The sequence below is a fragment of the Elephas maximus genome, chromosome 3 (genome assembly GCF_024166365.1).
Source record: "Elephas maximus indicus isolate mEleMax1 chromosome 3, mEleMax1 primary haplotype, whole genome shotgun sequence".
NCBI classification, from domain to species: domain Eukaryota; kingdom Metazoa; phylum Chordata; class Mammalia; order Proboscidea; family Elephantidae; genus Elephas; species Elephas maximus.
Window position 1 is genome coordinate 186657292 of NC_064821.1, and position 15844 is coordinate 186673135.

General features: G+C 41.6%; 1 protein-coding gene across 1 annotated transcript in view; it reads right to left on the reverse strand.

Moving 5' to 3' along the window:
* Positions 1–11605, reverse strand: part of FLG (filaggrin) — a 71751-nt gene extending 60146 nt beyond the window's left edge. Inside the window, 2 exon segments of the mRNA XM_049875635.1 lie at positions 6230–10557; positions 11468–11605. Coding sequence (XP_049731592.1) covers positions 6230–10557; positions 11468–11605 — 4466 coding nt within the window.
* Positions 11606–15844: the final 4239 nt, after the last annotated feature.

Genomic DNA, 15844 nt, shown 5'->3' on the forward strand with positions numbered 1-15844 from the left:
CTTGCCATAGTATTTGTATCTGTTGCTTTTTCATAAGTTGGTCATATGTTTAGCAAGCTGCTAAAGGACAGTTGTGTGTCTTTCTCATATTTGTAACTTCAGTAGCAAGTATAGTGTTTGCCCATGAAGTGGTTATTTACTTCTCTCCAATGGATGAATAAGTGAATGACTGACCCTGATGTTACACTGACAATACCTACATTATCTGAATCATCTGGTTCTGCCCTAGAATTTCTGAACAGCCTGGCCCACATTCTCAGGTTACTGGTTGCAGGAGAGCTGTAGAAATGTGTTTTGTCATGCATAGCTCAGTCAGCTATTCTTTCAGGCTTGGCCAGCCAAACCTGGCAAAACTCATCTGGAAAGGTATTAGGAGGAACAGAGTGAGGCAAGGATTTGGAAGAAAAGAGCAATATGAACTAGATGGTAACGTTGCTGGAAAATAAAAGCTATTGGGTATTCCCCTGTTCCCCTAAATATTCAAATCTGGAGTTGATGTGGTATGATTTGGAAAGCAACAAAACCCTTGTCCAACCCCTGAAATTGCACTAATTAGAAACAGTTGCAGGTACTAATGCATTTTGTAAATGCTACTTGGAATAAACTACTTTGAATGAGATGTGTTTTTGTTTGTTTATTGGCTGATTGGTTTTTAAGACACCCAGTCCACCTACCAGTTGAACAAACAGCCTCAGAGCTGACAGAACCTCACCTTGAGAATCTGAAGAACAAGTGTGGAACTACTGTCCTATTAAAGCCTTCCTGACAACGGGGAAAGAACAATACTGCAGAGTGAGATATGGAGAACTTTTAACATGAAAAAAATTTTTTGTCTGTCTGTCTATCTATCTATCTAATCTATCTATCTAATGTATCTCTCATCTGTCTATCTCTCGTCTATCTATCTCTCATCTATCTATCTCTATCATCTATCTATCTATCATCTATTGATCTATAAATCTAGCACCTATCGATCTAACGTATCTATCTATCTAGGCGGTGTTTCCTTCTGTTGTACATAGTGTCGCTGAGTCGGAACTGACTCAATGGCATCTCACAACAACAGCAACAGTCTGTCTATCTACCTACCTACCTATCATCTATCTATGGATCTCATCTACTGATCTCCAGTCTATCACCTATCGTTTATCCATCCACCCATCCACCTACCCACTCACACCTGCCCACCCGTCCGTCCGTCCATCCATCTGCTCTAAAAGAGGAGCCATGAGCTGATTTTTAGAGGAAAGCAGGTAAAAGAAACAACACTTGGTGTACGCTGTTTGGGTGTTAAGAGTTCTGTGTCAGGTAGCTTGATGGAATAGAAGACACCTGGGGTTTTGAGTGAGTGGAGTCTGACTTTGAATTACAGCTTTGCCACTTACCAGCTGTGTAAACTTGTGTAAGTTATTTAAGCTCTGTGATCCTCAATTTTGTCTGTAAAGTATGATGATTTTTTAATTTACAAGGCCAAAATCGTAGGAAAAGTGTCTGACATAGAGTAAGCACTCAAAATTTTTTAGTTTTCTTCCTTTAATGCTCACAGTAGAATAAATAACACAAATATTGAATGTTTTGTACTAAGTTATAGAAAGTTACTTTCAGTAGACTAGAACTCAGATTTGTGATTCCCAACCCTAGAGGAATCTTGAAGAAATGACTTTAAACTTGGAGTTTAAAGTATTTGAGTTCTCGATCCTTTTTTTTAGTCCAAGCAGATTATCCTGTTTATGAATTTTTAGGGTCTTTCTAACTGTGGGAAATTGCCTCTCCTACCCTTCATGCCTACGTTCTAATGAGGGACTGATAACCACCCACTCCTTAGAGCTTTAATCCTAGAGAAAGCTGGTAAAAACAGAAGCATATTTAAATGATTTGCAACCAGAGGCTGATCACCAGAGGGTGATCTCGTCCTTTTTCTAATTACTGCACTTTTGTAGGCAGTAGGAGGGCACAAAATTTTCATCCATGTACATCATGGAAAAATTTAAAAAATCAGCAATATAAGAGACAATTTTAATATATTTAATACTTAGAAAGTAGACACATTTTCCCTTGCAAATTCCATACTCCTTGTGCTAGATGGCCTCATAATACAAACAGCATACTTGTAAACTCCTCTCACTGGTACCTGCATGTAAAACTTGTAAACTCCTCTCACAGGTGCTTGTACGTAAGCGTAGGCAGAGCTTCACTCACTTTCACTTACCATGTTCCCCAAAGATTAGGTAAGATGTTGCGTAACACAATGGACTACTATGAAACAATAAAGAACACTGATGAATCCGTGAAACACCTCACAATATGGTTGAATCTGGAGGGCATTATGCTGAGTGAAGTACGTCAATCCAAAAAAAGACAAATATTGTATGACATTATATGAAGTATTATAAAATACAAATATTGTATGATGTATTATAAAACCTCAAGAAAAGGCTTATACACAGAAAAAAACAATCTTTGATGGTTACAATGGAGATAGTAGACAAGTATTAACCTTGGTGAAAGGAAAGACAACACACAATATAGTGAAAGCCAGCACAACTTGACCAAGGCAAAGCCATAGGAGCTTCTTAGACACCTCCAAACATCTTGAGGGACCGAGTTACTGGGGCTGAGGGCTGGAGACCATGATCTCGGGGGACATTTAGGTTAACTGGCATAACATAGTTCATAAATAAAATGTTCCACATCCTACTTTGGTGAGTAGCATCTGGGATCTTAAAAGCTTGTGAGCAGCCGTCTAAAATACATCTATTAGTCCCATCACATTCAGAGCAAAAGAGCATGAAGAAAAACAAAGGCATAAGGAAAATATTAGTCCAAAGGACTAATGGACCATATGAACCACAGCCTTAACCAGTCTGAGCCCAGAAGAACTAGATGATGCCTGGCTACCACCACCCAACACTCTGACACAACAGAGAGTTCCAGAAAGTGTGGGAGAAAAAAGTAGAACAAAATTCAAATTCACAAAAAAAGAGCAGACTGGCGGAACCCCCAAGACTATGGTCCCAGGACACCCTACTAACTCAGAACTGAAGCCACTTCCAAAGTCTACCATTCAGCCAAAGATTAGACAGGCGCATAAAACAAACAATAACACCCGTGAGGAACGTGCGTCTTAGTTCAATCAAGTATAAGAGACCTAATGGGCAACTCCTGCCCAAAAGCAAAGACAAAAAAACAGGAAGGGACAGGAAATCTGGATGAATGGACGCAGGGATCCCAGGATATAAAAGGAAAGGGGGAGAGTGCTGACACATTATGGTGATTGCAACCAATGTCACACACAAAAAAATTTGTGTATAAATTTTTGAACGAGAAATTAATTTATGCTGTAAAATTTCACCTAAAACACACACACACACACACAAAGATGTTGTTTAAGACAGGTTGCAGGGTCTGGGATAGTGGCCTATTAATCGTGCCAAAGTTACAGTATTAGAGAGGAGAGTGATGGCGTGATTCATTTCCAGTCAAATCCAGCATCGTGTCAATGGAATTACCATGTAAATTTCTAATGATTCTTTGGTAATTCGTGTTTATTTAGTGAATGAATAGATGACGGATAGATCTGTATGAACTGATTACTATTTAGGGTTATCTTTTTTTTATCATATACACAAGGAGCTCTGGTGGTTCAGTGGTTAAGCACTCAGTTGCTGACCAAACGGTCAGTGGTTTGAATCCAGACACTTTGAGGGAGAAAGATGTGGCAGTCTGCTTTTGTAAAGATTTTCAGCCTCGGAAACCCTATGGGACAGTTCTCTGTCCTATAGGGCCACTGAAGTTGGGTTTGACTTGGCTGGCAATGGGTTAGCATATGCATAGTTACTTTTATGTGTATCCTTGACAGTATAACAGTAATTTTATTTCACCAGTATACTAATATGGCTAGTGTTCTGTTGATCACATAGCATGATGGAACTATACTTAAGTATATCCCTTGCCATTGAGTAGCTTCCAACTCGTAGCAGCCCCATGTGTTACAGAGCAGAACTGCGCCACATGGTTTTCATGGTGGTAATATTAATCTTTATAGAAGCAGATTGCTGGGCCTTTTTACCATGGTGCCACTGGGTAGGTTTGAACCACCAATCTTTAGGTTCATAGCTGAGTGCAAATGGTTTGCACCACCCAGGGACATTTATAAAGTATCCACCCCATTATAAAGTATAGCTCTCCTTAAAATAAAAAAATAAAAGCTAGTTGGAATATTTTCTGAGTCTAATCAGAAAATGAACCTGGTTTTTGGTTTCCCATGTAATCCCTGCACCCAACTGAGGCTTGTGACCTTGAACATCCACTGATGAATTTCACTTTTGTATGAATTCCAAAAGTGAAGGTGGGAGAAAAGTAATTTTTTTTTTTTGAAGGGGTGGGTGGAGCACCAAATCCAGATTTAGAAGACCTAGGGAATTAATACTCTTTTTCTTAGATTAAATATCCTTTATTTGGCTTTCTTCTTTTAATCTGGAAATTGAGGAGGTGATCTTTAAGGTCCTTATTAGCCCTGACATTCCGGACATTGTCTTTGGTTTTTTAGCAGTAAACTTTCTATTGAACTTTGTATCTTTTGCACAGACCTTTCTACTCCTGTTACTTCTTTTGTTACTCATAGTAAATTCGTGTATTTTCTCCTCCTATGCAGGGGTATATTTTTAGTTGTTTTTGTTCTACTGGGACCTTCAGGACCTCCAGCCCACTCCCATTAGCCTCCATTGGAAGTCACATTTCAATGAATATTTTTGCAGAGAACGTGTGTGGTGAGTAACTTTTTTCTAGAGTTTGGGTTCTTAGGAAATAGCCACTGGGTTTATGTTTGATATTGATCACTGTGATGGTCATGATTGACCATGGTGTCTGAGGTCAATTCATCAATATAAAGCTTTCCTTCTTGTAAATGCTTTGGACAGTGATTGTATTGAGGAAAAAAATGAGATGTGGTTGAGTTTTTTCTTCTTTGGGCTCCTTATTATTGGTATCTGAGTGCTTAACTGGAATTTAGGTGTCCAACGGTAGAAGAAAGAAATGTACATCTGACCCCATGGCAGATGTTTGTATTTGTGAGGATGAGCAAGAAGAGACATTATACTTCGATGAAAAGTTTATTGTCAATTTTTATGCAATACAATTTTCTGAATATCATATCCAAGAGGTCACGACAATAAATTCGAGAGAGTAGTACAGAGTTCCAGTGGTGGCACAGAAAATGTAAATATTCTGAATTTTCACCTCGGGAATTGCCACAGCATTCTTTGTTCAGCATGTGGAATGTATTACAATGTTACAAGAGAAGTTTTGGCTCCTAAACCATGTCTCATAGCTCCCTGGATAGGTTTTTCAATCATCAAATAAAACAAACTTTGGAAACTTCAAATCTGGAGTCTCAGAAATTAAAAAAAAAGTTTAAAAAAATGTTTGTTTTCTGTCCCAAAGCACCCAAATCAGTTATGTAGTTCTGAATTTAGTCCCATATGCCATTTCCTTCTTTCATTCACAATTTTCTAACCAAGGAGCTCAGTGATTCTGGAGCTTTACAAAAAAAAAAAAAAAAAAAACTTGCACCAAACAGAATGGAGTACAGTACTACAATTAAAGTAAAAGAACAGACATGTACCATGCCCCACTACCAAAAGAAGTGATTAAAAATGTTACATTTCTTAATTCCATGTTGCTTGTCTCATTTCTTCTTTGAGTTTTTTCCTACCTTTGGTTAGTTCCTTTCCTGTTGTCTTTTTAATCAAAGTAATAGCACCTTTGCTCTTGATTAGAATTGTGGTTGCTTGCTCGGCTGCCCCCAGAAGGTCCATACCCAGACTCCCCATAGTCATATGCCGCTCTACCATAACTGCCATGTTTCCAGCCTTGACCTGATCCATGCCTTTGTCTTTGACTACTCCACGGCTGAGAATGATTTGCTCCAGGCTGGTGATGACTGCTACTTGACTGTGTTCTTATGCTATCCCTTGACTGCCTATGAATATCATGTGACTGTGTAGAGCCTTGTCTCCCTGTTGTTCTAGATCCTGATTGTCCATGAATAGACCCGGAGTGGGTAGACCTATCTCCTCTCTGTACATGAGGGGATCCCTGTCTCCCTGATGTTCTGTATCCTGGTTGTCCATAAGGGGATGTCTGCCTTTGATGTGACACTGAGTGTTTAGGGATGTCTTCTGAATGTTCATTGCTAGATTCATATGTTCTGGTTGAATTACTTACTGACTGTTTGGAGGAAGACCCAGATTGCCCATAAGTGGATGCTGTGTGTCTTTCAGAGACTCCTGAATGCCATTCACTGTCATTGGACTGACTATGACTAGAATCCCTTCTTTCAGCTGTCCTGGACCCAGACTCCGTGCGTTGCCCATGGCTAGACTGGGCTTGTTTTGTGGTATCTCCTGACTGTCCATGAAAATTTTCTTGTCTTCTGCTGGGCCCTGATTCTCCATGTTGAGATCCAGATTGGTCATGCCCGGACCTTGAGTGTCTATAGGAGTTTCCTGAATGTTGTTCTATATCACTGGACTGACTATGGCTAGAATCCCTTCTTCCAGTTGTCCTGGACCCTGACTGTGTCAATTGTCCATGGCCAGAGTTGGCATGTCTAGTGGTTTCTCCTGATTGCCCATGAGAAGATCCCTGTCTTCTGCTGGACCCTGACTCTCCATGCTGAGATCTTGATCGACCATGAGTGGACTCTGAGTGTCTCTGTGAGTCCCCTGAATGCTGTTCACTGTCACTGGACTGCTGACTATGGCTAGAACCCCTTCTTCCGGTTGTCCCGGACCCTGACTCTGTCAATTGTCCGTGGCCGGATGAGGCATGTCTTGTGATATCTCCTGACTGTTCATGAGAAGTTCCTTGTCTTCTACTGGACCCCGACTCTCCCTGTTGAGATCCAGATTGACCATGGGTGGACCCTGAGTGTCTCTGTGAGTCCTCTGATTGCCATTCACTGTCACTGGACTGGCTATGGCTAGAATCCCTTCTTTCAGTTGTCCTGGACCCTGACTGTGTCAGTTGTTCATGGCCAGATTGGTCATGTCTAGTGGTTTCTCCTGAATGCCCATGGGAAGATCCCTGTCTTCTGCTGGAGCCTGACTCTCCATGCTGAGATCCCGATTGACCATGAGTGGACTCTGAGTGTCTCTGTGAGTCCCCTGAATGCTGTTCACTGTCACTGGACTGACTATGGCTAGAACCCCTTCTTCCGGTTGTCCCGGACACTGACTCTGTCAATTGTCCGTGGCCAGATGAGGCATGTCTTGTGATATCTCCTGACTGTTCATGAGAAGTTCCTTGTCTTCTACTGGACCCCGACTCTCCCTGTTGAGATCCAGATTGACCATGGGTGGACCCTGAGTGCCTCTGTGAGTCCTCTGATTGCCATTCACTGTCACTGGACTGGCTATGGCTAGAATCCCTTCTTTCAGTTGTCCTGGACCCTGACTGTGTCAACTGTCCATGGCCAGATTGGTCATGTCTAGTGGTGTCTCCTGAATGCCCATGAGAAGATCCCTTTCTTCTGCTTGAGCCTGACTCTCCATGCTGGGATCCCGATTGACCATGAGTGGACCCTGAGTGTCTCTGTGAGCTCCCTGAATGCTGTTCACTGTCACTGGACTGTCTTTGACTAGATTGTTGTCTTCTGCTAGATCCTGACTTTTCATGGCTAGGTACTTCATGGTCTATTCTGGAACTTGTATGGGGGGATGCTGAATATCTCTCCCAGTTATCTGACTGGCCTTCACTGTCACTTGTTTGGCTGTATCTTGTTTCCTGTCTTCCTGGAACTCTTCCTTCCTCATTTGATCCTTGCCTTTGTTGCCTATGTTGATGAGTGCTGTCATGATCTTCAGACTCACTTCCTGATATACTATGACCCTGGCTTCTTTCACTATCACCCTGTTTAGTTCTTTCTTGGCTGCTGCTTCTTGCCTGACTATGGGATGAATCTGATATTGTTCTTCCACTTTTTGGATAGTTTTTTCCTGATATTGGCCCACAGCTTCCTTTTCCACTTATGCTAGATCTATGCTGACCAGAGCTGGACGATTTCCCTGAGCTAGACCCTTGTGGTTCAAAGCTGGGAGACTGACCTGAGCCAGAGCTATGTTGTCCAGAATGAGAAGATTGACGTGAGCCTAATTCATGTTGTCCAAAGCCAGAGGTCTGACCTGATCCAGATCCATGCTGGCTAAAGCCAGAGGACTGACTTGAGCCATACCCATGTTGGCCAGAAGATTGACTTGAGCTAGACCTATGTTGGCCATAGCTAGACTGACTTATGCCAGGCCCATGTTGGCCACTAGACTGACTTGATCTGCACCCATGTTGGCCATAGCTAGACTGACTTGATCCATATCCTTGTTGTCTGGAGGACTGACATGAGCCAGACCTATGTTGGCCAGAGGATTGACTTGATCTAGACTCATATTGTTTAAAGCCAGAGGATTGGCCTGAGCCAGACCCATGTTGTCCAAATCCAGAGAACTGACCTGAGCCAGAACCATGTTGTTCAGAGAATTGACTTGATTGAGACCCATGTTGACCATAGCTGGACTGACCTATACCATACCCATGTTGACCAGAGGATTGACTTGAGCTAGACCCATTTTGTCCAAAGCCAGAGGACTGACTTGATCCAGACCCATGTTGGCCAGAGGACTGACTTGAGCTAGATCTATGTCGACTAGAGGACTGACCTGTGCAAGACCCATGTTGGCCAGATGATTGACTTGAGCCAGACCCATGTTGGCCATAGCTAGACTGACTTGATCCAGACAAATGTTGGCCAGAGGACTGACTTGAGCCAGACCCATGGTGACTATAGCTAGACTGACTTGATCCAGACACATGTTGGCCAGAGGACTGACCTGAGCCAGACCCATGTTGGCCAAAGCTAGACTGACTAGATCCAGACCCCTGTTGGCCAGAGAACTGACCTGTGCCAGACCCATGTTGGCCAGAGGATTGACTTGAACTAGACCTATGTTGACTAGAGGATTGACCTGTGCAAGACCCAAGTTGGCCAGAGGACTGACTTGAGCTAGTCCCATGTTGGCCATAGCTAGACTGACTTAATCCAGACCCATGTTGTCCAAAGCCAGAGGACTGACCTGAGCCAGATCCATGTTGGCCAAAGCTAGACTGACTTGATCCAGACCCATGCTGGCCAGAGAACTGAGCTGTGCCAGACCCATGTTGGCTAGAGGATTGACTTGAACTAGACCTATGTTGACTAGAGGACTGACCTGTGAAAGACCCATGTTGGCCAGAGGACTGATGTGAGCCAGATCCATGTTGGCCATAGCTAGACTGACTTGGTCCAGACCCATGTTGGCCAGAGGACTGACTTGAGCTAGACCTATGTTGACTAGAGAAATGACCTGAACCAGGATCAAGTTGACCACGTTTAGAAAACTCATTTGAACCAGACCTTTTTTGACTGGAGGTAGAGGAGGAGCCACAGGAACCATATTCATATTGACCATAACTAGAAGACTGACTTACTCCAGAACCATATTGTTCATAGCAAGAGGACTGACTAGAGCCTGTTCCCTGTTGTTGTCCTCTGGAGTTCTGTGGTTGACCACGTGCTCTAGATTCATGTCCCCTGTGACTAGAAGACTGACTACTGGAACCAGAATTATGTTGACTATATCCAGAGAACTGACATCCAGAGGACTGACCTCCTGAGATACCTTCATGACCTTGTCCTTCACTACTTCCTGATTCATAACCTGACTGGGTACAGCTAGATTGATTTCCTAGTCCTCCAAATCTACCTGCCTGACAAGAACTAGAAGCATTTTGTGACCTTCCATATCCCTCTGAATTGCTGGAATTACATGTATGGCTTTGTCTCCCACAGTCTCCTGAACCTCCAGAGCTAGACCTAAGACTTTGTCCTCCACTCCTTGACTGAGTAGAGCTTGATTCATGCCCACTAGCCTCCAATCCATGTGACAGACCACCATGAGCTTTCCTTCCCCTACTCTTTGATCCAGATCCATATTCATATTCTTCTCCAGATTCCCTAGAGGGGCTAACACTTGACTTGTTCCTTCTTTCCCCCAACTCTTCAGACCTGGAACCATGTCTCTCTTTGCCACTACTCCAAAAGTGACCAGAGTGAGACCCATGGCTCCTTTTCTCAGAACCCTCTTCATTCTCTGAACTGGATAAGCCATCTCGTCTTCCCAGCCTCCTGGACTTAGACCCACGTCTATGTTTCACAGTTCCACTTGAGCCCCCAGAACCATATCCATGCTCCTCTCTCTCACTCCAACTTGAATATCTATGACCTGATTTCTGTCCCAGTGTTTCCTCTTCTTCCTCCTCTGTTTCGCTTTCTTCCTCTTGGTGTTGGTGACCATGCCTATGCTTCTTTGACCCTGAAGCTTGGCAGTATTCTTTGCTGAGAACCTTGTTACAGGCCATTGCCAGCTTGAATACCATCAGAAGAAACTCAGTAAAGTCCAGTCTTCGGTCATGATCTCGATCCAGCATATGCATGATGACATCCACTGTGTCTGGATCATCTGGGTTCTGTGTATAAGTAACACATAAAGGGAGCCTGGTCAGCCTGGCCCGCATACTCAGCTAAAAATTTCAAGTAAGAGTGTGGGAATCGTGGATATTTGACATTAGGTAGTTTTAGTTCAATCAAGAGTTACTTTAGGCCAAGGCAGCCTAATAGAACCCAACAGATGTGAAGAGGTAATAGAAAAGAATAAAGACTATTAGGATCTTTGGAAGACTACAGTTTAAGAACTGTATTCCTAGAGGATTAAATGCTCAGGAATGGAATACAGGAAACAGTGGAATAAACCAAGTTCAGTAACTAGTGTATCTTAGTTTTACATAAATTTAAAACATTACATGCTATGTTACGATCTCTTATTTTGGAGTTAATAGCTGAATCATTCTCAAGTGGTTGGGGAAATGCTTGTATTTTATTTTCAGTTTTTAGTCATCCTGTTATCTTTGCCAATCCCCTTACTACCTCCCCCACATATATTTGGTATATTTAGAACTGGCTTCATGAATCAGTGATCACCTGTGTGGTGAGACTGGTAGGCCAGAACTCTTCTGAGTCCTAATCATTGTAGATGATTCTCCTCTATTTTTTTTTTTTTCATCTCAGAGAGTGATATATTAATTCACATCTCAGCACAGATTTATTTTCTGCTTTTTCTTTCTTTTCAGAAGGGGAGACTTGGGGGCCCAAGACAGTTTGAACATCTACAAGATGGGAGTACATAGGCAAGTGAAGAAGAAGGAGTCACCTTCTTTAAAATAAATGATGCCTCAGCAGCCTTCCTCATGTCCCCAAAATACTGCACATAAGTGTTGCTCAAAGACTATTGGGACTGTGTAGTTTTTAGCTAATTTTGATCATATAACAGAGCAATATACAGGACCCCAGCAGCCTTCATTTCTGGTATGTGGGCCTCACCTTCAGAATTGGATGAAACTCTTTCTCTAGAAGTTCCTTTAGCTCTTCCTTGCTCAGTGTGCCACACTCCCCATCTTGCCTCGTGTATTTGTAGAAAATATCAATGATGGTGACAACACTTCTCAAGAGGTCAGTCATCTTTCTGCAAGTTCAAGTGAGGCTGAATAGAAAAAAAACAACCAAAAGACCTTATCCTTCATTTTCTTTCCTTTTACCTTATCAGCAGTCCTGATTTTAAGTAGTCACCATGATTTTTCAAACCTCTTGTCCGTTTCAAACCTAACATACCTCAACAAGTAAGGATGGGTCAGGAATGATATAACACCTTTTGACATAGTCAATACAAATTCAATATATTGAGTTTCCTTGCTAAGATCAAGTCTTGGCGTGTTAGTGGCCGACTGGGCCTAGACGTCGGGTCTCCATATAACTTGTTTTGGATATATATGGTCTTTACACAATATATACACTCCTTATAAACTTTTTTGAGTAGTGTCCTGGGTCTTGTCTTGGAGCTTCCAAAGTTTCTAGACCCACCCAGACACAATTGCCCCAGTCACTCTTTCTGGTTTCACATTTTCCTGAATCAAAAGTGACAGACATTTTACCAAGCACACTTATTTCCCCTCTGGTACCAGAGGCTAACCTGGACCCTTAAGGCCTTTGGCTGATAAAAATGGGCAGTGTGGGACAAACATATGTTGGTGCTTCAGAGGCACGAGATAGCCCTCCTCAGTGCTCAGCAACTGTTCTGATCTTAACCCTCGACCAAACACTGTTCTCTTCCATTAATCACGGAGAAACCTCAGTAGTGCAAGTGGCACTTTGGCTAGTGGATGATTAGATCTTGGAGATCTGGGACCTGACTCTGTCAATAGAAGGGACTCTACAACAGTGCCAGCTTCCCCCTCTTTGGGCCAAACAGCCCAGGAAAAAGGCTATGCAAAGAGAATGGAAAGAGAGTATAGAATGGCCTAGGAGAAGGTACATTTCTACTTGTATTTTTCTTCTCCATCAAGACAAACTGATTCCAAAAAGAATAAGCTAAACTAAACAAACACATAATCAAAAAGAAAAAAAGAGAAAATCCAAGTATATATTAACTCTGTCTCAGCTTGTACTCCTGGATTTTTACTGTGGGCAGCAACAAATATCCATAGATGCAGCTGGATGAATTTTCTCTTACCTGGTTCACCAAAGGAACAAGTAGGATAAAGCCTGATGCAGCTTGGAGGGTAATGATGATTGGGATAGTGGCCCTTATATAGTTTATACTATGTGGGTGCTGCCCTCTGTGGGATGGCCTGATTCATTGCTGACCATATGTACTCCACCTCTGTTCATGTTTATCTTCTTCACATTCTCTCCCTGTGATTGCAAAAAGTCCTGACCAGCCCAACCTTTGAGTATGAGGACAGGTTGCAGAACCTTTTTTTTTCCCCCAGGGTCACACACTTGTGAAAAGCAGCAACCATGTTTTAGAGCACTCACGTAGTTCATCCCCTTTATTGAGTACCCACAAAATATAGCAGAGTGTTAGGTACTTGGCAAGTGCTCAATAAATGCTTGTTTAATTGAAATAGAGTCACATCTGTGAACTCCAGCCACTAAGTTCACCTAATTCAAGTCTTTTTCGAATAATAATGACTATTACCTATTGAGAATTGACTATGTGCTGGATATTGTGCTGAATACTTTTCACATATCATCTGGCTTAATCGTAACCTTCCTATGAGAAATAAATTTTTATCCCATTTTCCAGATGAAGAAACAGGTTCAGAGAGCATTAAGAGTCCTATCCAAGATCACACAGCTAGTAGGTGGAACAGTCAGGATTTGGACCTGTATCTACCTACCAATGCCCTTGCTCTTAACCGTTTTACTAACTTACCTCTTTATTATGCAAAAACATTGTTTTAGGAGTGTCAGGCCCACACAAACACAAATAATACAAATGATATGAAAGAGTAATATAAGTGACACTACCAGCCAGGAAGAGAAGAAGCATGTTCTCTGACCCCGTGAAGGCTCTTTTCTAGGCTATAAAAGTATAAGTTAATGTCGTTGTTAGGTACCATCGAGTCAGTTCCAACTCATAGCAACACTATTTACAACAGAACGAAACACTGCCTAGTCCTGCGCAATCCTCACAATTGTTGCTATGTTTGAGCCCATTGTTGCAGCCACTATGTCAATCCATCTCATTGAGGGTCTTCCTCTTTTTCCCTGACCCTGTACTTTTACCAAGCATGATGGCCTTCTCCAGGGACTGGTTCCTCCCTCCTGATAATAGGTCCAAAGTACAGGAGATGAAGTCTCACCATCCTAGCTTCTAAGGAGCATTCTGGCTGTACTTCTTCCAAGACAGATTTGTTCATTCTTCTGGCAGTCCGTCGTATATTCGATATTCTTCACCGATGCCGTATTTCAAAGGCATCAATTCTTCGGTCTTCCTTATTCATTGTCCAGCTTTCATATGCATATGAGGTGATTGAAAATACCATGGCTTGGGTCAGGCTCACCTTGGTCCTTAAAGTGATGTCTTTACTTTTTAACACTTTGAAGAGATCTTTTGTAGCAAATAAACATAAAAGTGATATTTTCAGAAGTGTTGAGGGTGAATATAGGGTAGGCTTTCTTCCTGGGCTTTCCTCCACCACCTGCTATCTACCCTGCCTAGCAGTTTGAGGCCTGGACCCTTGGAAATGTCACTTATATACATGAAGTATATCAAATACAATGTCTGAAGGAAACAAAATAGTCAGAAAGTTGTTAAGTAGTGGGCATGCAGAGCCAGCTTTTCTCTACTTTGCCACCAGGTGATGATGATGATGACAGCAGTTATCATTAACTAAGTGCTTCATATCTTCTAGACATAGTATTTTATATCCTTATCTGTTTATTCTTCACAATATTTCTCCAAGGTCAGCGTTATTATTGTCATCCCCATTTTTATAGAACAGGAAATGAAAACCTAGAGAATTTAATGACTTGTCATTAAAATCACAAAAATCACAGCTAGGAAGTGGCAGCACTAGGACAGAAACCTATGCTGTCCAATGCTAACACCTGATACTTAGCTTATAAAAAAAATACACCACATATATTTGGTCATCAACTCCTATATGGACTTTCCTTCAGGACGATCATCATATCATATTCACCCCACCATCCAGACAGTACCTAGAATGTGGTAAACACTTAGGATGAGTGTCTGTTCATGAAAAATGCTAATGGTATACCAGTGAGATATAACCATTGCTCATATAGTCAGAGAATCCTGGACCAAAATCACCACACAGAAATTTGTGTGGCTTCTTAGATTTTGTGGTCACTTTCAACTGTATGCATCTTTTGGAATTGTATTTGTTTTGTTAGTGTTGTGTCAGTCCTTAGACTTTCAGAATCCCAGACTCCACACTGAGATAGATGCATAAAGCCACCCTTGCATTGCAACTTCAGCATTCTAGGTTAGAACTTTGAAACTAGTTCCAAAGTTGGCCCACTTTCAGAGCTCTGCCATTCACTCTTTCATATTCTTGTACTCAGGTCTCTTTTCCTCTCCTAACTTGTTTGGCATAATGGATAAAAGTATAGGCCTCGGATCAGAAAGATTTGAGTTCAAATTTAATCTCTGCCTTTTACTAGCTGTTCTCCTTGGGCAATTAGCTAATCCTCTGAACTTCCGTTTACGAACTTTTATGATGGAAATAATAATACCTACCTCACTGGTGGACATTACTGAAGATAATGGGTGAAATTACTTAGTACCTGCCTGGCATATGATGAATGTTTAGTAAATGATATAATTATTGCAAGACCTTTCTGTTAAATATTTGATGGTGTCTAGCACAGTCCTTTGCACACAGAAGTTACTTGATTACATTTGATAAAAATAAATTAAGAGTCAATAGTAGGTCTTTAAAGGCAGAAATACTACTTCTCTGTCAAAAGCATTGCCCCGGAAGGTAAGTTCTGGTTTTTAAAATTATTTTATTTTATAGTTGTTGAAAATGTAAGCAGTAAAACATAACCAGTTCTTCAATTTCTGCATGTACAATTCAATGACATGAATTACATTTTTCAAGTTGTGCAAACATTCTCACTTTTTCTGAATTGTTCCTCCCTCATTAACGGAAACTCACTGTCCCCTAAGCTTATTATCTGACCTTTCTAGTTGCTGTTGTCAATATGATCCCATATAGATCTTTAAAAGAGCCCAAAGTTCAAGGCAAATCTACTGATTAAACTAACCTGTTATTTGGTTTAAAGAAGACTTAAGGTCATATTTTTGGTTTAAGGTTTAAAGATTATCTCAGGGCAATAGTTTCAGGAGTTCATTCAGCCTCAATGGCTCCAGAAAGTCTGTGAGAATTT